Source organism: Salmo trutta, chromosome 33, assembly GCF_901001165.1.
Source record: "Salmo trutta chromosome 33, fSalTru1.1, whole genome shotgun sequence".
Lineage (NCBI taxonomy): Eukaryota > Metazoa > Chordata > Actinopteri > Salmoniformes > Salmonidae > Salmo > Salmo trutta.
In genome coordinates this window covers 4,376,039-4,402,943 of record NC_042989.1, presented here as the reverse complement: position 1 = coordinate 4,402,943, position 26,905 = coordinate 4,376,039, and the positions used below count along the sequence as shown (strand labels likewise).

The 26,905-nt window shown below is 42.5% G+C and overlaps 1 protein-coding gene across 4 annotated transcripts in view; it reads left to right on the top strand.

The window, feature by feature from the left end:
* The window catches only part of LOC115172261 (DNA (cytosine-5)-methyltransferase 3A), a 75,312-nt gene that overhangs the window by 10,696 nt on the left and 37,711 nt on the right, over nucleotides 1-26,905 (top strand). For all 4 annotated transcript variants that reach the window (XM_029729535.1, XM_029729534.1, XM_029729537.1 and 1 more), the window contains exon 4: nucleotides 8,712-9,165. In XM_029729535.1, coding sequence (XP_029585395.1) covers nucleotides 8,712-9,165 — 454 coding nt within the window. The remainder of the gene's footprint in view (nucleotides 1-8,711; nucleotides 9,166-26,905) is intronic.

The following is a 26,905-nucleotide window of genomic DNA, read 5'->3' as shown; positions in this document are numbered from 1 at the left end:
TGCGACTCGGCAGCAGGGCGGGGGATGGGCAGGGGTCGGTGTGGCGGACTATACTCCGCGCCATGGTGAAGGAAGTTTCTGATGAGACCAGGCTTTGTGGAATTTAGCTCTGACTACATCGATTTGCCCAAGGTCAATACTTTAAAATAAATATATATATGTGAAATGCCCACCTAGTACCTATGTTTGTCCTCTGTAGATGCGTGCCTCTCTTTGTTTGCTGAAATCCATACTTTTTTCTATAAACATTAATCAAACACCCTCACCGACTGTTTCCTTATTGAGATTCAATGGGCACATGCGCATTTGTGCTGAGTTGCCATCTTAGACCAACAGCAATCAGCCAGCAATCGGTGGTTAGTTTTGATGAACGTTTATTGAAAAGTCTGAATTTTCAGCAAACAACTACAGAGGACCAACATAGGTGCAAGGTGGGCGTTTCGAAATTATTCTTTTTTGAAGTATTGACCTTGGGCAAATCGATGTTGTCAAAGATAGATTCTACAAAGCCAGCCACGGTGCTGGTGAAGTTCATCATAAACGCACCCTGGTTCGATCACAACCGGCCGTGATTGGGAGTCCCATAGGGCGGCGCACAATTGGCCCAGCGTCGTCCGGGTTAGGGTTCGGCCGGGATAGGCCGTCATTGTAAATAAGTGAAATAAAGGTTAAAAAATAAAATACAAATTCAGTATATGTGGCCAAGATTGATTTAAGCATAATTTTGTTATACTTGGTGTTGTGATAGTTAACACCATGATTGGGCTGAGTGTCCTGACATTCCATGTCTGTCTTGTCTATGACCTCTGTGACCTTTGGCAGGGGGCCTGTTGTAGATCACTGGGTTGTGTTTCGTAACACCCTTGTGCTGACAGAAAGTGTAATGTTACATTTCTCACACACACTGTCTCTCACTCTCTCTCTCACTCTTTCTCTCTCCCTTACACTACGTGTTGTGGTAAAATGCTATCCCCTTTTCAAATGTCAGTGAGAAATCAGTGGAATTTGATTTCAGAACACTTTTCTGAAAATAGCTTGACAAATAGCAGTGGACATGTTTTTGTTCTACTCTGCATCGCAGTATAATTAAGATTGGTTGCTCTAAGGAGAATAAGGAAGCAGTCATTAGTCATTAATAAGCAGTCATTAGTCTGATATAATAAAAACATTTTTCACAACATCTTCCATTTGATGTTGTACAATCTAAAGTCTCAGATCTCATGTATTATTGTATTTCTATTGGTTTATTCAGATCCCCATTAGCTTTTTCCGAAGCAGCAGCTATTCTTCCTGGGGTCCACACAAAAACATAAAACACGACAAGTAACAAAACACTGATAGACAGGAACAGTCACACAAATGTAAAATACAGCGACATACAAATATAACTATAAAATAATGTGTGTGGAGCTTGTGGGGCCTGTCACTTCGCGGCTGAGCTGTTGTTGCTCCTAGATGTTTCCACTTCACAGTAACAGCACTCACAGTTGACTGGGGTAGCTCTAGCAGGGCAAAAATTAGACAAACTGACTTGTTGGAAAGGTGGCATCCTATGACGGTGCCACGTTGAAAGTTGCTGAGCTCTTCAGTATCGCCATTCTACTGCCAATGTTTGTCTATGGGGATTGCATGGCTGTGTTCTCAATCAGCAACGGGTGTGGCTGAATTAGCCGAATCCACTAATTTGAAGGGGTGTCCACATACGTTTGTATATACACTACTGTTCATATGTTTGGGGTCACATAGAAATTTCCTTGTTTTTGAAAGAAAACCACATTTTTGGTCCATTAAAATAACATCAAATTGATCAGAAATACAGTGTAGACATTGTTAATGTTGTAAATTACTTTTGTTGCTGGAAACGGCTGATTTTAATGGAATATCTACATAGGCGTACAAAGGCACATTATCAGCAACCATCACTCCTGTGTTCCAATGGCACGGTGTGTTAGCTAATCCAAGTTTAGCATTTTAAAAGACTAATTGATCATTATAAAACCCTTTTGCAATGATGTTAGCACAGCTGAAAACTGTTGTCTGATTACAGAAGCAATAAAACTGGCCTTAGACTATTTGAGTATCTAGAGCATCAGCATTTGTGGGTTCGATTACAGGCTCAAAATGGCCAGAAACAAAGAACTTTCTTCTGAAACTCGTCAGTCTATTCTTGTTCTGAGAAATGAAGGCTATTCCATGAGAGAAATTTGACCCAAGTTAAACAATTTAAAGGCAATGCTACCAAATACTAATTGAGTGTATGTAAACTTCTGACCCACTGGGAATGTGATGAAAGAAATAAAAGCTGAAATAAATCATTCTTTCTACTATTATTCTGACATTTCACATTCTTAAAATAAAGTGGTGATCCTAACTGATCTAGACAGGGAATTTTTACTCTGATTAAATGTCAGGAATTGTGAAACACTGAGTTTACATGTATTTGGCTAAGGTGTATGTAAACTTCCGACTTCATCTGTAGCTGGCGGGTTTTAAGATTTTTCGGCGGGATAGAACAGCAGCCTCTGGTAAGACAAGGGGCGACAGCCTATGTATATATGTAAACAAAAGCTGGTGCACGAAATCTAAGGAAGTCTTGAGGTTTTGCTTGCCTAAGGTAGAGTATCTCATAATCAGCTGTAGACCACACTATTTACCAAGAGAGTTTACATCTATATTTTTCATTGCTGTCTATATACCACCGCAGACTGATGCTGGCACTAAGACCACATTCAATGAGCTGTATTCGGCCATAGGGAAAACGCTCATCCAGAGGCGGCGCTCCTAGTGGCCGGGGACTTTAATGCAGGGAAACTCAAATACGTTTTACCTAATCTCTACCAGCATACCAGCCTGCTTACAAGCAAAAACTAAAGCAGGAAGCACCAGTGACTCGGTCAATAAGAAAGTGGTCAGATGAAGCAGATGCTAAGCTACAGGACTGTTTTGCTTAGCACAGACTGGAATATGTTCCGGGATTCTTCCGATGGCATTGAGGAGTACACCACATCAGTCATTGGCTTCATCAATAAGTGCATCGATGACTTTGTCCCCACAGTGACCATACGTACATACCCCAACCAGAAGCCATGGATTACAGGCAACATCCGTACTGAGCTAAAGGGTAGAGCTGCCGCTTTCAATGAGCGGCACTCTAACCCGGAAGCTTATAAGAAATCCTGCTATACCCTCCGACGAACCATAAAACAGGCAAAGCGTCAATACAGGACTAAGATTGAATCGTACTATACCGGCTCCGACGCTCTTCGGATGTGGCAGGGCTTGCAAACTATTACAGACTACAAAGGGAAGCACAGCCACGAGCTGCCCAGTGACACAAACCTACCAGACGAGCTAAATGACTTCTATGCTCGCTTCGAGGCAAGTAACACTGAAACATGCATGAGAGCACCAGCTGTTCCGGACGACTGTGTGATCACGCTCTCCGTAGCCGTTGTAAGACCTTTAAACAGGTCAACATTCACAAGGCCGCAGGGCCAGAAGGATTACCAGGACCTGTACTGACCAACTGGCAAGTGTCTTCACTAACATTTTCAACCAGTCCCTGACCGAGTCTGTAAAACCTACATGCTTCAAACAGGCCACCGTAGTCCCTGTGCCCAAGAACCCAAAGGCAACCTGTCTAAATGACTACAGACTCGTAGCACTCACGTCCGTAGCCATTAAGTGCTTTGAAAGGCTGGTCATGGCTCACATCAACATCATTATCCCAGAAACCCTAGACCCACTCCAATTTGCATACCGCCCCAACAGATCCACAGTTGATGCAATCTCTATTGCACTCAACACTGCCCTTTCCCACATGGACAAAAGGAACACCTATGTGAGAATGCTATTCATTGACTACAGCTCAGCGTTCAACACCATAGTGCTCTCAAAGCTCATCACTAAGCTAAGGACCCTGGGACTAAACACTTCCCTCTGCAACTGGATCCTGGACTTCCTGACGGGCTGCCCCCAGGTGGTAAGGGTAGGGAACAATGCATCCAACACGCTGATTCTCAACACGGGGGCCCCTCAGGGGTGCGTGCTCAGTCCCCTCCTATACTCCCTGTTCACTCATGACTGCATGGCCAGACACGACTCCAACACCGTCATCAAGTTTGACAATGACACAACAGTGGTAGGCCTGATCACCAACAACGATGAGACAGCCTATAGGGAGGAGGTCAGATACCTGGCCGTGTGGTGCCAGGACAACAACCTCTCCCTCAACGTGATCAAGACAAAGGAGATGATTGTGGACTATAGGAAAAGGAGGACTGAGCACACCCCCATTCTCATTGTCGGGGCTGTAGTGGAACAGGTTGAGAGCTTCAAGTTCCTTGGTGTCCACATCACTAACAAACTATCATGGTCCAAACACACTAAGACAGTCGTGAAGAGGGCAAGACAAAGCCTATTCCCCCTCAGGAGACTGAAAAGATTTTGCATGGGTTCTCAGATCCTCAGAAGGTTCTACAGCTGCACCATCGATAGCATCCTGACTGGTTTCATCACTGCCTGGTATGGCAACTGCTCGGCCTCTGACCGCAAGACACTACAGAGGGTAGTGTGTACGGCCCAGTACATCACTGGGGCCAAGCTTCCTGCCATCCACGACCTCTATACCAGGCAGTGGCAGAGGAAGGCCCTAAAAATTGTCAAAGACTCCAGCCACCCAAGTCATAGACTGTTCTCTCTGCTACTGCATGACAAGCGGTACCAGAGTGTCAAGTCTAGGTCCAAAAGGCTTTTTAACAGCTTCTACCCCCAAGCCATAAGACTCCTGAACAGCTAATCAAAGGGCTACCCAGACCCCTCTTTCACACTGCTGCTACTCTCTGTTTATTATCTATGCATAGTCACTTTAACTCTACCTACACGTACATATTACCTAAATTACCAGGCAGTGTCAGAGGAAGACCCTAAAATTGTCAAAGACTCCAGCCACCCTAGTCATAGACTCTTCTATCTGCTACCGCACAGCTAGCGGTACCGATGCACCAGGTCTGGAACCAACAGGACCCCAAACCATAAAACTGATAAATAGTTATGCATATACTGTAGTTAGCCAGACAATCTGCATTGACCTCTTTCTGCACAACTCTTTGGACTCAACACATACTTTGCTGCTACTCTTATCTGTGCTGTTGCCTAGTCACTTTAGCCCTAGCTGTGTGTACATATCTACCTCAATTACCTCATACCCCTGCACACCGACTCGGTAATGGTACCCCGTTTATACAGCAAGGTTATCGTTACTCATTGTGTATTTATTCCTTGTGTTATAATTGTTAAAAAAAAATTCTCAGCATTTTTGGGAAGGGCCCATAAGTAAGCATTTTACTGTTAGTCTACGCCTGTTGTTTATGAAGCATGTGACAAACATTTGATTTGCGTGATCATCTGGATCATATTACAGGCATTAGTCACAGATAGAAGCTTCCTCTTGAGAGGACAACTAGTCGCTAACCAGTCAATGTTCAGGTCACCCAGTAAATAGACCTCTCTGTTAACATCACACACACTATCAAGCATTGCACACATATTATCCAAATACTGACTGCTAGCAATTGGTGGCCTATAGTAGCACCCCAAAAGAAGAAGAGGAGGAAATAGTTGATCCTACACCTGTATGTGTCTGTATTTCTGTCTGTTTCTCACACTCTGCCTCTGTCTGTCTGGCCGCCTGTCCGTCTGTCCATCTAAGACGATGGCTGCTTCAAAATGATGTTGTCAGTGTTGACAGACAGAGAAGGCATTCTCATCTCGTTAGACATGCCCTACTTTCCTCTGCTGTGACCCAGTAATTGTCTCCGTAACAAATGTGAACACTATTTTTAGGCAGTGGTCTAGCAGAGACACTGTGGAGACAAGACCCCTCCCCCATCTCTCTCAAATGTGGGTCTGTCTATAAACTAGGGTAAGCGTGACGATTTCTTGTAACAGCTGTTGATAAGTCATTGATAATAATCTGCCAATGTTTTTCATGTCATTACGTTAAGCTATATGGGGGATCATAGCTGTATTAGTTAAGATTCACAAGGTGATTTCAAACTTATGTTTAACCCTTTACCATGAAGGGTGTCTTGAGGGATTTGTCTGAAATCATGTGACATAAAACATGACTTTTCTGTCCTTGCATTTATGGTCGTGTAAATTGTCATTATATCATATATTAAGAACGGATCAGTTAAATTAGACATTGAACTTGAACCCTTTTAATAATCCTGGCTCTAGCTGTCGGACCGTTTTTTGTATAGAGATATCAGATATTCAGTGTAACTATGTAACATTTCGTATCTCCTTATGTTACTGGGTGAAAACAGTTTTCATGGGCACGCAAATCCCAAATAATAAAAGTGATTGCAAAATCCAATGCTTTAAACCGATAAAGTCACCTTCCCTTGATACTTAAAACATGATCTGATCCAGGAAGCAATGCAACAACAGCCCAGGCGCTGGGAAAAAGGTGTTCGGGAAAGAATGTCCAGAGTATGTTGGTGTCTCATTGATTACGCCGCTGAAGACAGTCGTGCCTGGATCAACGTTGGATCTAATATCCCTAGAGAATTGATGTTGAATCGTCTGTTGTTGTCTGCTTGATTTACAGCAGTATCCCGTTAGATTTAACAGAGAAAGCATCAAGGTAATGTGTTCACGTTTTCATATGTTCTCGTGCCTCGGATTGGACACCGAGTCTACTGTGCGCAATTGTGTAGGATAGACTATTGCACAACACCCAACGCTATTCCAATTAATTATTCTGGATATAATGACAGCAAATGACATAGCCTAGTGGGCTTCTACACAATATGATCTGGTAATGAAATAACATGACATACATTTTGTTTTCCATGTTACACCTTCAATTTTAAACATTACAAGGGGCTTGAAGTAGCCTGCATGAACTTGAAGTACTTGAATAGGCCTACCTTGAAAATAAGACACTTCCTCAATTTGATGCTTGAAAAGCCCTATTTATAAGTTCTCCTGCTCCCTTATAATTATCCGTGATTTCATTTTTTATCCGTTTTTGTGAGAGATGTGGCCACTTTCGTTTGTTTCCCACCGCTTCAATTGGAGGGTGTTGTTGCGCTACTCTGTTGCGGTAAAACCATGTGAGGTGCTGGCTTCAACTTGGCTTTCCATAGAAATCCTTCCATTAAAAAAGGAACCAGGTCACTTTCTCATTATAAAAACAGTGATGGTGAGAATCAAATGTTAAGATAAACGCTACTGGTATTCATGGCTGTATTATGCCATGAATACCAGTACATCACTAACTGATTTGTTGGCTAAAGGCTTGTACAGTAAGTAAGCATTTCACGGTAAGGTCTACACCTGTTGTATTCTGCGCATGTGACAAATACAATTTGATTTGACTCGATGCCTGCGTCGGCCACACAGATAGGCAGCAGAAAAATCGGGTTCTATATTAGGCCTTAAAATGTACAATTATAGCAATTATACAATTGTATAACATTCAATTACAATTAAGTTCTTGAAAAGGTCCCTGAAAGTCCTTGAATTTGACTTGCCAATGTCTGTATGAACCCTGCTTTAAGGATGTACACTGAGTATACAAAACATTAAGAACACCTCTTTCCATGACATAGACTGACCAGGTGAATCCAGGTGAAAGATATGATCCCTTTTGATGTCACTCAATATTAGGAAGGTGTTCCTAATATTTGGTGTACTCAGTGTATAGTCCTAAACCTATGTTGATGTATAGGTGGATTTATGGGCCAATTTGCATGTATTGACTTTTATTCCTCCAAGTACACATGTGGAACTGTATGAAAATCCTTTTTATTTTAGTTTCAAACCATTTAGAAATGTTTATCCCAATGTCACACACAGGCCCCATTATTTATAGAAAGACCCATGTCCTCTACTTCGAACATTTTGGAAATGAAATAAATACATTTCCTCACTAAGAAGAGATGTAAATCAGGTGATCAACACATACTTTTTTTTATGTACTTGTCTTAAAAGAGTATTGGAGTGCCTGGCTTGAAGTAAAGATATGATATAGATATACAATGAAATAGATTTACAATGTAGTTAAATCATGTCCCGATAATCCCAGCCAGATAATCTTGTTGGGTCTGCTATGGGGTCATTGGGTTCGGGAATCTCTGTGCTCCTGTTGGAACAGAGTAGTAAACACTTTTCTTTACAGATTGAAATTATTTCCAGGGGCGAGTCCCCACGTCAATGTAGTATCCAAACAAAATTAAAGATTTCCTTCCTTTGACAAAAAGCCAACATTCCTCTCGTATTTCTGTGCCGCTGTAATGCGTTGAAGAACTCTACAAATGAGTTACAGCACTCAACGAATGCACAGCCAGTTGAGTTCACAGTGTTTCCGACGGTAACCCATTCAGTGCTGAATGATACTATAACCAACAAAAGGTTATTTGTGCAGCGTTACTGTATCGACTCCGGTGTAGAGCTACAGTGGTTATGGGAGGGAGGCTAACAGGACCTCAGGCTATTGAAGCATGTGATACAAATATACTGAATTGTGCTTTTCGTTCAACTGAAGGTTAAAGCGATGCAGTGGAATAGAATAGATATTACTTTATTATCCCCGAAGGGGACATTTTCCAACATTTCTAATAACGTGAAGTGATTGGCAATAATATCAACACTCATATATAATCTTCCTATTGTCTTGATATATCTTCTTCCTTTGCCTGCAGGTGGAGGGCAGTGTGTCTTTGAAGGAGAGTGTGGTCGGAGGTGGGTGCAACAGTCGCACCGGGCTGGCAGCGGAGAGAGAGAGACAGTCTGTGTCTGTGGCGCAGGTGCACAATGGAATCGTGAGCAGCGGGCACGCAGACAGAGACAGAAACCAGGCTGGTGCCCGCTGCTGCCCCAAGCAGGACAGGAAAGCTTCAGAGAAGAACGGGTTACCAGGCGCCCCTGGTACCCCCAGTGCCCCTGCCAGCCGGTCTGAGGACGCCCCCCCCGAACCCCACACCCTCCTATGTCAGAGCCGGAGCCTGAGTCCCCCCTCCCTGGAGAACGGGTTTCTACTGAGCCGGGAGCCGAACCGGGACGAGCAGGACGACTCTGAAAAGGACAAAGAGGAGACTCTGCCAACTCCGCCGCGCAAAAAACGAGGCAGGCGGAAACTGGAGCGCCCAACGAAATGTGAGTCGTGTCTCCTGCTTGGTTATATTATTATCTTCGTTCTCACTACTTTCTTGGCACAGCCAGCTCTGCTCTGGCACCACTGCTGGCCAATGCCAAAGGAATGAAAATGAACAATGAATTCGCATTGAATGGATGTGAGCGGTTTCATGTTACTTGCTGTGGCCATTTTGAATTATTCTTTGGTCGTGTTCAGTACGGATGAATTAACCCAGTAATGTAAAGCATTTTAAATAACTTGTAATAGAAAGGGAGAGAGCGAGAGAATCCTGCTCACTGACAGTCTGTTGTCATGACGTAGAGATTAACCAATTTGCTAGCTTCCGCTCTCCCGTGTCGTGTTCATTAGGTCACACCATAGCAAAACTGGACAGGTGTTTCAGTTTGGTGCCTAATGAACTTTACCCTGGTCACCTCTGTGGCCCCCCTCTTATCTCTCTCCTCTCTCCGTCTCTTCCCTCTTCTCAGAGGTGCAGCCAGGCTATGACCTCAGTGTTCCTCTCCCACTCTCCCTCCCCCTCTCGCCCTCTTCTCTCCCATCCCCCCACACGCCCTCTCTCTCAGAGAGGTGCAGCCTGGATGTGACCTTGATGAGGAGTAGAGTAAATAAAGCCCTGGTAGAGAGAGAGAGGAGAGCTTCCGTCTCCTGGCAACCTGCCTTCCTGCCCCTGTTCTGTTGGGTGTGTGTGTGTGTGTGTGTGTGTGTGTGTGTGTGTGTGTGTGTGTGTGTGTGTGTGTGTGTGTGTGTGTGTGTGTGTGTGTGTGTGTGTGTGTGTGTGTGTGTGTGTGCCCTTGTTCTGTAGGGGCCGTGCTCAGAGAAGAGCTCAGGCTCAGGGAGCAGGTCTGGTGTGTGTTGTTGTGGCCGCTGCTCCTTGCGCTCTGTGTGTGTGTGTGTGTGTATGTGTGTCTCTGTCGGGGGCACGCCAGGTGGATGGCACACAGCCAGCCCAGAGCAGAGCCACTTACACACTGAGTCTGCACTCTAATAACCTGATACACACACTGCCCTACATGCTGTGTAGCCAGCTTCCTATCTAAATGTACCTCTCCAAAACTGCATTGCAAAATCAGTACTGGATGAATGATACAGGGATTGTATTTGGTTGTGTGTACAGCACATTCATTTGAAATGCAAATCACACTTTCCCTGGAGTTAATAATACTGCTGTAGATAATTCAGTGTGATTATTCCACATTCAATTAATACATTAGCTATAAATTGATGACATAATTCATCTCAGAGGAAGAGGAGAGGAAGAGAGTATGGTGGATGGATGGATGATGGATGGATAGATAGATGGAGGGATGGATCGATAGATAACAGGCTGAATGGGGGGAGGGGTTTCTGCCATCCATCTGAAGGGCACAGCAGAGGAAGGATTGCAGCTTAGAGAGGAGAAAGAGAGGAAGTGCATGAGCGCTAGCAATAAGAGAGCTGGAACACCTCCCAAATGGCACACTGTTCCTCATTTAGTGCACTATATAGGGAATAGGGTACCATTTGGGACACAGATATAGTAGCAGGAAGCCTAGTGGTTAAGAGCGTTGGGCCACTAACCGAAGGGTTGCTGGTTCGAATCCCCGAGCCAGCAAGGTGGAAAAATCTGCCGTTCTGCCCTTGAGCAAGGCAGTTAACCCCTAACAACAACTGTTCCCCCGGCACCAATGACATGGATGCAGATTAAGGTAGCCCCCCCCCCCGACCTCTCTGATTCATAGGGGTCGGGTCAAATGTGGAAGATGCATTCAGTTGTGCAACTGACTAGATATCCCCTGTGCGTGACGCCAGCCAACTCTCCCTTCTCTCCTCTCCTTGCACCGCAACAGAAACTCCCTGATCTTGGTAGCAGCCCCAAAGTAAAGTCACCCCCACTCTGCCTAACTCACCCACTGGTAATGTAGGAACTTATTCACATTGAGGAAGCACAGAGAGAGAGAGTGAGGGGGGGGAGAGTACAAGGGGAAGAGAGAGAGAGGTGGACTGGGAAAGGGAGAGAGGAAAATAGAGAGAGAGAGACAGAGAAAAACAGAGAGGGGGGGAAAAGCGAGTTGGAGGCAGAAATAGAGAGTTACACAAGGGACCAAGTTGAAGAGAGACAGAGAAGAAAAAATAGAGAGAGGATCATGGTCTATTGTGTCTAGGGTACTTCAGTGACAACACCAGGATAGTTGGAGAAAACATGGGCTTGTTTCCCAAATGGCATCTATTATCATATAGTGCACTACTTTTGACCAGGGCCCATTTGGGCCAAAGCCATGCTATAAGGACACTGCCCCAGGCCTCTCAGAGCTCAAGTGTTGTAATGGGGCTGAATGATACAACACGTAAGACTACTGTGTTTGTTTAAACTGGGCCGAAATGAGTCTTTTAAGGGTATGGTAATAATATGGTTTTATTCTGTGTTTATCATTGTGTCAAACTGTTACGTGCAGCAGCTACATGCAATATTGTTTTACATTTTCACTAGACATTGAAGGCCGATATGAAAACAATGTATAGTTTTTGTTACCCCTGTTCCACAAATGCAAACATTGCAACTATGTTTAGCAACAAAACTAACACGTGTAACTATGGGGAATAACTTAGAACAGTGGCCACCAACCTTTTCTGAGTCAAGATCAAATTCTACATTTACATTTAAGTCATTTAGCAGATGCTCTTATCCAGAGCGAATTACAAATTGGTGCATTCACCTTATGATATCCAGTGGAACAACCACTTTACAATAGTGCATCTAAATCTTTTAGGGGGGGGGGTTAGAAGGATTACTTTATCCTATCCCAGGTATTCCTTAAAGAGGTGGGGTTTCAGGTGTCTCCGGAAGGTGGTGATTGACTCCGCTGTCCTGGCGTCGTGAGGGAGCTTGTTCCACCATTCTGAGTCAAAATGCAAACTGAGATCTACAGCGCCAATTATTATAATAATTTTTTTACATGACTTAGAATACATTAACCAATAAAAAACATTTCTGTAGCAATGAGGTTTGTACAGTAAGCTATAGACCAATACCTTATCACTGCATATTGGCTATGCTTGAATTGCCCTGCCAATGTTGTTCTTCTCAGACCATTTTTTCTGTTTATTTTTTGTTGAAATTACAGTAGGTATATGATCACACCGGTAATAGAGAATTTGTTGCATTACTTGTGAGGCACGGCTAAGTGAGGATAATAATTTTATCCTTTTTTTTTTACTGGACTTATGGCCTGAATCTGATGGTGAGTCTGATGCCCCGTTTACATCGCCCCGTTTACATCGTGACATATTTCATTACGCCGTATGTCATCTTCACAGAGTCTTGCCCCGCTACTGAAAGGACAAGTGTAGTGTTTGTAATACAAGATTGAGGAGAGCCTGTCTCGTCAGAGATGCATTTATTTTGAGAGATTGCAAAATATGACCTTTTCATTCAAGACAGGATAAATGTATTGCTTCAGGTGATAATAAAACATATTTTGTTTAGTTACTAGATAGCTAGCTAAACGCTAGGCTAGGATGAAGATACCATTGTATTTAGCGACCTCCACCTAATAATTATCAAAAACCAACATCATTACCATCACAATAAACTTAAACGGGAGGCAACAGTCATATAATATAATTGGCTTAACAGCCAATGTGTATTATTTAACATTACTATTAAAATAGTACACACTTATAGCGATGGGTAATTTTTTTTAAGTTGCTAGCTATCCCATATATATATATATATATATATATATATATATATAATAACAACGCAAGCTTATACTTTCAAGTTTTCATAACAATCGGTAATCGGCCTTTTTGGATGCCGATTATGGACGATTACATTGCAATCCAAGAGGAAACTGTGTGGCAGGCTGACCACCTGCTACGTGACTGCAGCGTCAAAAGGACCTTGTGGCTGCAATGAGTCAAGATAAGTTGCTAGTTAGCATTAAACTTATTAAAAAAAAATCAATCTTCACATAATCACTAGTTAACTACACATGGTTGATGACATTACTAGGTTAACTAGCTTGTCCTGCGTTGCATATAATCAATGCGCTGCCTGTTAATTTATCATCGAATCACAGCCTACTTCAACTTTGCCAAACGGGTGATGATTTAACAAAAGCGCATTCGCGAAAAAAGCACATTCGTTGCACAAATGTACCTAACCATAAACATCAATGCCTTTCTTAAAATCAATACACAGAAGTATATTTTTTTAAACCTTTAGTTTTTTAAACCTTTAGTTAAAAGAAGTTCATGTTAGCAGGCAATATTAACTAGGGTAATATTCTTTTGCGTTCAGTGCAAGCAGAGTCCGGGTATATGCAACAGTTTGGGCCGCCTGGCTCGTTGCGAACTGCGAACTAATTTGCCAGAATTGTACATAATTATGACTTAACATTGAAGGTTATGCAATGTAACAGAAATACTTAGACTTAGGGTTGCCACCCGTTCGATAAAATACGTAACGGTACCGTATTTCACTGAAAGAATACACGTTTTGTTTGCAAAATGATAGTTTCCGGATTTGACCATATTAATGACCAAAGGCTCGTATTTCTGTGTTTATTATATTATAATTAAGTCTATGATTTGATATTTGATAGAGCAGTCTGACTGAGCGGTGGTAGGCAGCAGCAGGCTCGTAAGCATTCATTCAAACAGCACTTTACTGCGTTTGCCAACAGCTCTTAGCAATGCTTGAAGCACAGCGCTGTTTATGACTTCAAGCCTATCAACTTCCGAGATTAGGCTGGCAATACTAAAGTGCCTATAAGAACATCCAATAGTCAAAGGTATATGAAATACAAATGGTAGAGAGAGAAATAGTCGATGCGTCATAATTCCTAACTGGGAATATTGAAGAACTGGGAATATTGAACCACCAGCGTTCATAAGTTCTGATGTTCTGAGCAAGGAACTTAAACGTTAGCTTTTTTACATGGCCCATATTGCACATTTACTTTCTTCTCCAACACTGTGTTTTTGCATTATTTAAACCAAATTGAACATGTTCCATTATTTATTTGAGACTAAATAGATTTTATTATGTATTATATTAAGTTAAAATAAAAGTGTTAATTGTTCATTCCGTATTGTTGTAATTGTCATTATTACAAATATATATATATATAAAAATCGGCATCGGCTTTTTTGGGTCCTCCAATCATCGGTATCGGCGTTGAAAAATCATAATCGGTCGACCTCTAGTCTCAAATACTTCGTTACAGTAGGTAGTTATCTAGCTAGCTAATTTTGGCCATATTAGCATTGAAATAAAATCAGTCAAAACACCTCAAAACAAGACATGGTATCAAGAACAACATGAAACTAACTAAAAGCGAGTCACATACGATTCCCCCATGGCAGTTTCTTGTCATTTTTTGTAATTATCTGTCACAACTCACAGACATCTGCCCCCATTTAAGCGTGAGCATGATTTTCGTGACGTTGTCAGCTAACCCATAAAGACATGTAATTGTTGTTGTGAGTGTTTGTGAGGGAGTTGCTTTTCGCTTGGACCCTCGCTCAGCCTCTCGCTCAGCCTCTTGCTGCTGTAATGTATGTGGTTAAAAACTCTTCATGAATCATGAATCCTAGTGGCCTAGTGAGTCTTCTAGTCTTCTAGTTGGGTAGCATCCATGCTCCTTGGCTAACCTCTACTCTGCTCTGCTGAGCGCAGGCAAGAAAACAATGCTGCTTAGGAATGGCTAACACGCCTTTGTAGTTACAGCAGACCTGGGTTCAAATACTACTCAAAATAATTTCAAATACTTTATCTGGGCTTGATTGAGCTTGCCCGGTATAATGTAACCAATAGAATAGTTGCAGAAGTACAAGCCCCGCCCATATGGCACTCCACACAGACTAGAGCAAGTGCCAAAAGTATTTGAAATATTTTGAATAGTATTTGAACCCAGGGCTGACTTACAGACCTCAGTAACTCACTTCATTCAACACCAGATATGTGGGAAAACCCCATGGCTGCGTCCCAAATTGCACTCTATTCGCTATGTAGTTCACTACATTTGACCAGGACCCATAGGGCTCTGGTCAAAAGTAGTGCACTATGGAAGATATAGGGTGCCATTTGGGAAAACCGACAGTTTCAGAAGTTAGATTTTATAGTATTAGTGGAGGAGAGGGAGTAGGCTTAGCTACATTTTATTACTGGAGGCTAGAGGAAATATGTTTTGTGCAGCATTTAGCCTACAGGAAGTGTGTCAGTTTCCTTTTCTGAACAGTTTTATCACACTACCAACGGCAATTTGGCTTTGTACTTTCAAGCCAGGTATAATGTTGGAGGTATATGTTGCGGCTCAGGGCCCTATTTTCTATCCACACGCTCACACACCATGAACACACACACACACAGGATAGACATTTTCAACTAAACCATGTGCTCAAACAGGAAATGCAATACATATTTATTTGGGGTGAAGTGTAGATAGGAAACATACAGAAACATTCAGTCAGGCCAGGGAGTTGATACATATAGGAGTGATTAGGAGATTAGTTTCCAGTGTACTTCATTTGATAGTGCCCTTATGTTGAGGTAGTGAAGAAAACTGCTGAGGCTACTATCACTACTATTACTATTCCAATGAGGTCATTGGAACGACATTGTTGCAGAATTCATGCAGAAAGTTGTGATTCATTATGAAGGAGGCAGAGTTTTTTAACCCTATCCCAAAGCTTAACCTTTACCTTAACCATTTGGAATGGGTGCCTAACCTTAACCCTTAATGTAGTGCACATAGGTGCCATTGCCTGCCGTGTCGCCCTTGAGCAAGGTAACGCTACTTAACCCCCACAACAAAAGCTCCCCGAGCGCCCAGTGTGGCAGCCCCCGCACCTCTCCAAAACCTCTATATGTATGTGTGTCTTTCGGAGGGGTTGGGTTAAAAGCGGAAGTCAAATTTAGGTTGGACCTTGTGTGCAATTACCTAATAAAGTTATCTTCATGTTAACGTAGTCAAAAAGGCATGTACCATTGACCACCAGTTGGTGTAGCGCACAGGTCCATACTAGCCCGATTTCATCAAGTGCGTGGAGATCGCAGTAGAGATTTTATGTGGGCCTACAGTCACACAAGAGAAGCAGTGAGTAGGTTACAGGGTTGTTGTTTTTTCTGCTTAGTGTCAAGGGATTGTGAGGTGGGAGGAGCTATGGTAATAGCAGCCAGCTGTGGCTCTCATCTCCACTCCTCTCCTCCCCCTCTTCTCCTCTCCTCCTCCTCTCTTCCCTCCACTCTCCTCATCTCCACTCCTCTCCTCCCCCCTTCTCCTCTCCATTCCTCCTCCTCTCTTCCCTCCACTCTCCTCCCCTCTCCTCTCATCTCCACTCCTCTCCTCCCCCTCCTCTCTTCCCTCTACTCTCCTCCCCTCTCCTCTCATCTCCACTCCTCTCCTCCCCCTCCTCTCTTCCCTCCACTCTCCTCCCCTCTCCTCTCATCTCCACTCCTCTCCTCCCCCTCTTCTCCTCTCCACTCCCCCTCCTCTCTTCCCTCCACTCTCCTCCCCTCTCCTCTCCTCCACTGATGGTATGTCGGGGGGGGGATATAAAGTCACGGTGTGTAAAAATAGAAATCATCCAAAATCAAACATTAGACACTGTTAAAACATTCGCATGGAGAAAAGAACCAGGTCTGGATGGATTTCCCATAAAATTGTATTGAACATTCTAGGACAAAGTAGTGCCCTATTTACTCAAATGACAACACACGTCACTCAATTCAGTACTTCCTAGTTCCATGTATCAAACAGTTATTTCAGTTATATTAAAACAGGAACATCTGGAGAGTCCCCTGCAGATTACAGACCTATACAGTAAGTTAAATCAATTGTGAATAAAATATCAACAAAACTCATAAGCAACAGAATAGAAAAAGTCTTGCCAGACCTGATACATATTAATCCAATGGGGTTCATTAAAAATAGATAGTTAGAAACAAATCCAACAACATGTTTTAGTATAATACAATACGCAAAAAAACAAGATGTAGATTTATCAATATTGGCTGTTGGTGCCGAAAAGGCTTTCGACCATCTTGTATGGCCTTTTCTATTCAAAACTTTGGAAGCCTTCAACTTTCCAGCTAAAATTTTAAAAAAGCATACAAATATTATATAAATATCCTAAAGCAAAAATATACACAAAGAAAAAATTATCTGATGAATTTGCTTTAGAAAGGGGCACAAGACAGGGATGTTTTTTCTCCTCCCTCCTGTTTGTACTTAGGTTGGCATTTATTGTCATGAATCTTGCCCTGGAGGCAGCTCTGTAGGGTTGTCACTAGCTGGTGCAGCCACAAAGTCATAACCCTAACCCTAACCTTAACCACACTGCTAACCCTAATGCCTAACCCTAACCTTAAATTAAGACCAAAAAGCACATTTTTCTTTGCATGAAATGTTACAATATAGCCAATTTTGACTTTTCAGCTGGCCCATCAAGCTGAAATTGCTCAGTTCTGCCTCCAGGGCAAGATTCATGACAATAAATGTCAACCTGCTGTTTGCACTGGCAATTGAACCGCTTCCAGAAAGAATTAGACAGGACCAAACGTAACAGGTATCGGTATTGGTAAACATGAATATCAACTAAATGTATTTGCGGACGATCTCCTGATATACCTTGACATACCTGATATTTTCAGAATACTCTAAAATCTCAGGATATAAAAACCCACCCCTATGGAATAATCCTTGGATATCTTTTCAGAATTCACTGATAAATTGCCCACATGGAAAACTAAAGGCACAGAAACCGTAAATTACTTGGTAATGGGAAATAAAATGATTTCCATGACAGAATTAAAAAGCAAATTTGAACAGACTAATATAGTGATTTTCAAATACATGCAACTTAAAAGTTTTATATCACAAAATGTCCATCTGAAATCTTTCGGACATCAGAGCAATGTTTAGGGAATCCTATTTGAGTCCGAAAATGATACTCATATGATAGGTAAGATATGCAGAACCTTGCAGAGAGCCTATCCAACTGACAATCTCTGAGAAAAAAATATTGGAACCAAGAACTAAAAAGAACTGATATTGGCACAAGATGGAGGGAGTTTTGGAACATAACTAATGAGATTACAGTTAACGAAAATGTACGCTTAATCCAGTATAAACTAATGTATAGAATTGATTATACAAGAGACAAAATTCACAAATTCTACAGCACAACGACAGAGTCATGTCTTAATTGTAAAACAAGCAAAGACTCAATAACTCACACCTCCTGGGAGTGCTATAAAGTCCAAACGTTATAGTCGGAGGTAGAAAGTTGGCTGTCAGAAGTTTTACAATTTAAGTTGACTTTTAATCCATCTATCTGCATTTTTTAAGACATGTCATATGAATGTGTGGTGAGATACCTAGTTAATTATTTTTGAAAAATGTTTTACTTAAAAACTGGAAATCTAATGATCTTCCTTCGTTTAAGCGGTAATCAGCAGTAGAAACAATAACAAAGCGTTTTCCCCACCCCTGTTTCGGTTAAAAGCTGAGTGATTGGGCTGATTAAATGTAACCACTCTCAAATTCATAGACAGAGCTATGGATGCAAGGACTGACCATCCATGATATCAAAATAGTTTTAACCATGTTTTGGGGCTACAGAGTGATTGTTTACATGTACTTTGTTTACAGACATTGGAGTAAAACAAGCTTATATTTTGCGTTCTGATGGGATATGACAGTTTAACTAAGCACTTGATGCATTTATAAGTTATATTCTTCAAGAATCCATTTTTGAATTTATTAGGCAGCAGCTGCTCTTCCTAAGGTCCAAACACATTAAGGTACTTACATCACACATAAAACAAAAGATAAAACAGTACATCATTATTACACCACTGTGTATATACAGTCGTGGCCAAAAGTTTTGAGAATGACACAAATATTAATTTTCACAGCCTGCTGCCTCATTTTGTATGATGGCAATTTGCATATACTCCAGAATGTTATGAAGAGTGATCAGATGAATTGCAATTAATTGCAAAGTCCCTCTTTGCCATGCAAATGAACTGAATCCCCCAAAAACATTTCCACTGCATTTCAGCCCTGCCACAAAAGGACCAGCTGACATCAGGTCAGTGATTCTCTCGTTAACACAGGTGTGAGTGTTGACGAGGACAAGGCTGGAGATCACTCTGTCATGCTGATTGAGTTCGAATAACAGACTGGAAGCTTCAAAAGGAGGGTGGTGCTTGGAATCATTGTTCTTCCTCTGTCAACAATGGTTACCTGCAAGGAAACACGTGCCGTCATCATTGCTTTTCACAAAAAGGGCTTCACAGGCAAGGATATTGCTGGCAGTAAGATTGCACCTAAATCAACCATTTATCGGATCATCAAGAACGTCAAGGAGAGCGGTTCAATTGTTGTGAAGAAGGCTTCAGGGCGCCCAAGAAAGTCCAGCAAGCGCCAGGACCGTCTCCTAAAGTTGATTCAGCTGCGGGATCGGGGCACCACCAGTACAGAGCTTGCTCAGGAATGGCAGCAGGCAGGTGTGAATGCATCTGCATGCACAGTGAGGCAAAAACCTTTGGAGGATGGCCTGGTGTCAAGAAGGGCAGCAAAGAAGCTACTTCTCTCCAAGAAAAACATCAGGGACAGACTGATATTCTGCAAAAGGTACAGGGATTGGACTGCTGAGGACTGGGGTAAAGTCATTTTCTCTGATGAATCCCCTTTCCGATTGTTTGGGGCATCCGGAAAATAGCTTGTCCGGAGAAGACAAGGTTACCGGAGAAGACAAGCGCTACCATCAGTCCTGTGTCATGCCAACAGTAAAGCATCCTGAGACCATTCATGTGTGGGGTTACTTCTCAGCCAAGGGAGTGGGCTCACTCACAATTCTGCCTAAGAACACAGTCATGAATAAAGAATGGTACCAACACATCCTCCGAGAGCAACTCCTCCCAACCATCCAGGAACAGTTTGGTGACGAACAATGCCTTTTCCAGCATGATGGAGCACCTTGCCATAAGGCAAAAGTGATAACTAAGTGGCTTGGGGAATAAAACATAGATATTTTGAGTCCATGGCCAGGAAACTCCCCAGACCTTAATCCCATTGAGAACTTGTGGTCAATCCTCAAGAGGCGGGTGGACAAACAAAAACCCACAAATTCTGACAAACTCCAAGCATTGATTATGCAAGAATGGGCTGCCATCAGTCAGGATGTGGCCCAGAAGTTAATTGACAGCATGCCAGGGCGGATTGCAGAGGTCTTGAAAAAGAAGGGTCAACTTCATGTAATTGTCAATAAAAACCTCTGACATGTATGAAATGCTTGTAATTATACTTCAGTATTCCATAGTAACATCTGACAAAAATATCTGAAGACACTGAAGCAGCAAACTTTGTGGAAATTAATATTTGTGTCATTCTCAAAACTTTTGGCCACGACTGTACAATACAAAATGTATAATACCACCATACAACAATATTACAATGTACGTATGTATGTGTAGACTGCGTGTTGTAGCGTGTGTGTGCGTATACGTGTGTCTGTACCTGTGTATATGTATCTCTCTTCACAGTCCCCGCTGTTCCATAAGATGTATTTTTATCCTTTTTTTATCTGATTCTACTGCTTGCATCAGTTTACTGATGTGGAGTAGTTCCATGTAGTCTTGGTTCTATGAAGTACTGTGCGCCTCCCATAGGCTGTTCTTGACTTGGTGATTTTGGAGAGACCTCTGGAGGCATGTCTTGTGGGGTATGCATGTGTGTCTGAGCATTGTGCTAGTAGTTTACACAGACAGCTCATGCAGTCAGCATGTGAACACTTCTTACAAAAACAAGTAGTAATGAAGTCAATCTCTCCTCCACTTTGAGCCAGGAAAGATTTACTTGCGTATTATCAACGTTAGCTCTCCGTGTACATTTAAGGGGCAGCCGTGCTGCCCTGTTCTGAGCCAATTGTAATTTTCAGAGTTCCCTCTTTTTGGCACCTGACCACACGACTGAACAGTAGTCAAGGTGTGATAAAACTAGGGTCGTAGGACCTGCCTTGTTGATAGTGTTTTTAAGAAGGCAGAGAAACACTTTATTATGGACAGACTTTTAGCTACTATTGTATCAACCCGTTTTGACCATGACAATTTACAATCCAGTGTTACTCCAAATCAAATCGAATTTGTAACATGCGCCGAATACAACAGGTAGACCTTACAGTGAAATGCTTACTTACGAGCCCTTAACCAACAATGCAGTTTTAACAAAAAATAAGTGTTAAGAAAGTATTTCCCCCCAAAAAACAGAAGTAAAAAAATAAAAAATAAAAAGCCATTTTTTTCAATAACTAATAATTAAGGCGTAACAATAAAATAACGGTAGCGCGGCTATATACAGGAGATACCGGTACAGAGTAATGTGCGGGAGCACCGGTTAGTCGAGGTAACTCAGGTAATATGGACATGTAGGTAGAGGTAAAGTGACTATGCATGGCTAATAAACAGAGAGTAGCAGCAGTGTAAAAATGGGGGGTGAGGTGGGGATAATGCAAATAGTCTGGGTAGCCATTTGATTAACTGTTCAGTAGTCTTATGGCTTGGGGGTAGAAGCTGTTAAGAAGCCTTTTGGACCTAGACTTGGCGCTCCGGTACTGCTTGCCGTGCGGAAGCAGAGAGAACAGTCTATCACTAGGGTGGCTGGAGTCCTTGGCAATTTGTTGGGCCTTCCTCTGACACCGCCTGGTATAGAGGTCCTGGATGGCAGGAAGCTTGGCCCCAGTGATGTACTGGGCCGTATGCACTACCCTCTGTAGTGCCTTGCGGTCAGATGCCGAGCAATTGCCATACCAGGCGGTGATGCAACCAGTCAGGATGCTCTCGATGGTGCAGCTGTAGAACTTTTGAGGATCTGAGGACCCAAATCTTTTCGGTCTTTTGAGGGGGAATAGGTGTTGTCATGCCCTCTTCACGAGCAGTTTAGTCACCTCAACTTGCTCAATTTCCACATTATTCATTATTGTCCCAAATACAATGCATTTAGTTTTTGAAATATTTAGGACTAACTTATTCCTTGCCACCCTTTCTGAAACTAACTGCAGCTCTTTGTTAAGTGTTGCAGGGATTTCACTAACTGTAGTAGCTGATGCGTATAGTGTTGAGTCATCCGCATACATAGACACACTGGCTTTACTCAAAACCAGTGGCATGTCATTAGTAACGATTGAAAATGTAAGAGGCCTAGACAGCTGCCCTGGGGAATTCCTGATTCTACCTATATTATGTTGGAGAGGCTTCCATTAAAGAACACCCTCTGTGTTCTGTTAGACATTTAACTCTTTATCCACAATATAGCAAGGGGTGTAAAGCCATAACACATACGTTTTTCCAGCAGCAGACTATGATCGATAATGGCAAAAGCCGCACTGAAGTCTAACAAAACAGTTCCCACAATCTTTTCATCATCAATTTCTTTCAGCCAGTCATCAGTCATTTGGGAAAGTGCTGTGCTTGTTGAATGTGATCTGTTGTCAATTTGTTTACAGTAAAATAGCATTGTATCTGGTCAAACACAATTTTTCCAAAAGTTTACTAAGTAAACAGACTGATTGGTTGGCTATTGGAGCCAGTAAAGGGGGCTTTACTATTCTTGGGTAGCGGATTTACTTTTTCTTCCCTCCAGGGCTGAGGGCACACACTTTCTAGTCGGCTTAGATTGAAGATATGGCAAATAGGAGTGGCAATATCGTCCGCTATTATCCTCAGTAATTTTCTATCCAAGTTGTCAAACCCCGTTGGCTTGTCACTGTTGATAAACAACAATATTTTTTTCACCTCTTCCACACTCACTTTACGGAATTCAAAATTACAATGTTTGTCTTTCATCATTTTATCAGTTATACTTGGATGTGTAGTGTCTGCATTTGTTGTTGTCATGTCTAAGTTTGCTAATCTTGACAATGAAAAAATCATTAAAGTAATTGGCAATATCAGTGGGTTTTGTGATGAATAAGCCATCTGATTCAATTAATAATGGAGCTGAGTTTGCCTTTTTGCCCAACATTTCAATTAAGGTGCTCCAAAGTTTTTACTATCATTCTTTAAATAATTTATCTTTGTTTCATAGTACAGTTTCTTATTTTTATTCAGTTTAGTCACATGATTTCTCAATTTGCAGTACGTTTGCCAATCGGTTGTGCAGCCAGACTTATTTGCCATTCCTCTTGACTCATCCCTCTCAACCATAACATTTTTCAATTCCTCATTAATCCATGGGGATTTAACAGTATTTACAGTCATTTTTTTAATGTGTGCATGCTTATTAGTAACTGGAATAAGCAATTTCATAAATGTGTGAAGTGCAGCGTCTGGTTGCTCCTCATTACACACCACAAAACAGCAAATATTCTTTACATCATCAACATAGGAATCACAACAAAACGTATTTTATGACCTCTTACACACTATATTAGGCCCAGCCTTTGGGACTTTGGTTTTCCTAGATTGGCTACTATATTGTGATCTCTACATCCAATGAATTTGGATACTGCTCTAAAGCAAATGTCTGCAGCATTAGTAAAGATATGATCAATACATGTTGATGATTTCATTCTTGTGCAGTTTGTAACTACTCTGGTAGGTTGACTGATAACCTGAACCAGGTTGCAGGTACTGGTTACAGTTTGAAGCTTTTTCTTGAGTGGGCAGATTGATGAAAGCCAGTCAATATTTAAATCACCCAGAAAATATACGTCTCTGTTGATATCACATACATTATCAAGCATTTCGCACATATTATCCAGATACTGAATGGTAGCACTTGGTGGTCTATAGCAGCTCCCCACAAGAATTGGCTTTAGGTGAGGCAGATGAACCTAGCCATGTTACTTCAACAGTATTTAACATGAGATCCTCTCTAAGTTTTACAGGAATGTGGTTCTGATTATAAACAGCAACACCTCCACTATTGGAATTTCTGTATTTTCTGTAGCCAAGATGATTCGGATGGACTCTATCATTCCTGTAGAGTATCTTCTGTTTCCAGAAGGTGTCAAAGTTAATTGTAAAAGTGATTACACCAGAGAGCTACAATAATATTTTAGCCGGCCCAACGATGGTAAAATAATTGGCTGCTTTTTAAAATCTTTCAGTGCTACAATCAATTCTTTAAAATCAATTTTCAGAAGTTCTGAGCTAACCCTCCTAATGTCGTTTCATCCGACATGGACTACGACAGTGTCAGCTCCCGTCAACTGTCGTAGAATGGTTGTAAGCAGCCTTGTAATGTCCTGTACCCGTGCTCCAGGATAGCACAGGATTTTCGCCCCGGGAACCATGATGTTCCTTACGATAGAACTGCCGATGATGAAAGCTGCTGCTGAGGAGGTCAGGCTGTTCTTTCGCCTTGAGTGATTTCGCAAACTCCTCGAGGACAGAGGGACGGTGGGGCTCGATGGACCCGAGCCAGCATGGTGGATGATGAATGAGCCGGAGTTTCAAGACAGCCTCACTGTCTGTTGAAGGTGGGAGCTCTGAGGATCTGAACCCGAGGTAGAAGCCATCGGAGAGGGATCCAGAACAGAGGGCGAAGGCGCAGGTACCTCCGGGTACCTCCGAAGCCCCCAGGGAAGAACCCGCCGAAGTCTCTGGATCCAGGGCGGTGAAGCTGTTTCTAGTCTGTGTCCGGTCCGGGCTTAACATCTCCAAGGAGGCCCCCCTTGCCAGAGGATGCTGTTTTTGATTTCCACGGCGAGTGACGTACAGTACAGGTTACCAAAACATTTCTGCAGCATTGAAGGTCCCCAAGAACACAGTGGCCTCCATCATTCTTAAATGGAAGAAGTTTGGAACCACCAAGACTCTTCCTAGAGCTGGCCCCGCTCGTCCAAACTGAGCTATCTGGGGAGAAGGGCCTTTGTCGGGGAGGTGACCAAGCACCCGATGGTCACTCTAAAAAAGCTCCAGAGTTCCTCTGTGGAGATGGGAGAACCTTCCAGAAGGACAACCATCTCTGCAACACTGCCAATCAGGCCTTTATGGCAGAGTGGCCAGACGGAAGCCACTCCTCAGTAAAAGGCACATGACAGCCTACTTGGAGTTTGCCAAAAGGCTCCTAAAGGACTCTGACCATGAGAAACAAGATTCTCTGGTCTGATGAAACCAAGATTGAACTCTTTGACCTGAATACAGAGTGTGAAGTCTGGAGGAAACCTGGCGCCATCCCTACGGTGAAGCGTGGTGGTGGCAGCATCATGCTGTGGGGATGTTTTTCAGCGGCAGGGACTGGAAGACTAGTCAGGATCGAGCGAAAGATGAACTGAGAAAAGTACAGAGAGATCCTTTTTTTGTGTTTTTTTTTAACCCCCTTTTTCTCCCCAATTTCTATCTTGTCTCATCGCTGCAACTGCCTCGGGAGGCGAAGGTCTAGTCATGCGTCCTCCGAAACATGACCACCAAACCGCACTTCTTAACACCCGCCGGCTTAACCCGGAAGCCAGCCCTATGGGACTCCCGATCACGGCCGGTTGTGATAAAGCACGGGATTGAACCCGGGTCTGTAGTGACTCTATCTAGCAATGTGATGCAGTGCCTTAGACCGCTGAGCACTCGGCAGGCCCCAGTACAGAGAGATCCTTGATGAAAACCTGCTACAGTGCACTCAGGACCTCAGACTGGGGTGAAGGTTCACCTTCCAACCCTAAGCACACAGCCAAGACAATTCAGGAGTGGCTGAAACTAACTGCAGCTCTTTAAGTCTCTGAATTCTGTGGCCCGTAGTTTTCCCTGATCTGGTAACCTAACCAGATAAAACTCCAGAACTTATACGGTATGACTTGATTAATCTGTTGTGACCAGAGTTTTTCTAATCAGGTCACATGGTTTAAAAAAAAGCTAGAAAAACTCATGTCAAGGTGGAGGATGAAAACCCTGTCAAACTGCAGAAATCTTGTACTTGTTCATATTAATTATATTTTAAAGAACTAGAGTAATTTCTTATACACAGACACAGACAAAAAGCAACATGATTGGACAATAAAACTCACAGGGCTGAGCTAGCTTTATGCAGGTTTGCATCGTGTAGTCCTGCCCTATGCAACTGTCTAATAAAACATTTACTCACAGTCTATGTCAGCTATTTTGTTTATTGATTCATTCTAGTTAATAATTGTGGATTAGATTAGTCAGCCCGAGTTTGAATACAAATCAAATGAATCCCATTCACGGTTTCTCACAAACAAATGGGCTATAAATACACAACGTTACTGCTTCGTTTACCCTGGCCAGAGGGACAGGGTGCATAGTAGGCTAGACTATGCAACTGCTATTGTTAGTAGCTTTCAGTTGATCAGACTGAAAAATAGTCTAGTTTCCATGCAATACAGCATGTCAGATCGCTTGTGTTTAGGCACATTTATGTAAGAGTTTTTGCTTGTGTCTGTCGGGAGTGATGTGTTATTGCGCTTGCTAAATAAATATCGGAGGAAAGTGGAGAGCACGCCTTGAGTTTTGTGCGACCTGTGATTTCTGTGAATCTGATTGCTCAAGACACGCAAAGAGCCTACTGCAGCACTCTGATGTGAAGGACAAAAATTGTGCGCGAGTTGACGAATGATGAGGCAAATCGGTCTTAAAAAAACAGCACTTTGTGCCGCTTTTTGAAGCTTTGCGTCAATATATTTGATAAAACTAAATCAAAAGTGGTGTGGCGTTGTCACACCTGATTGAAAAGTGCTGTGGCAAGTGTCACCTCGCCACACGTTTTCCGGCAGGCCTGGGTCTATAGGTCTATTCTC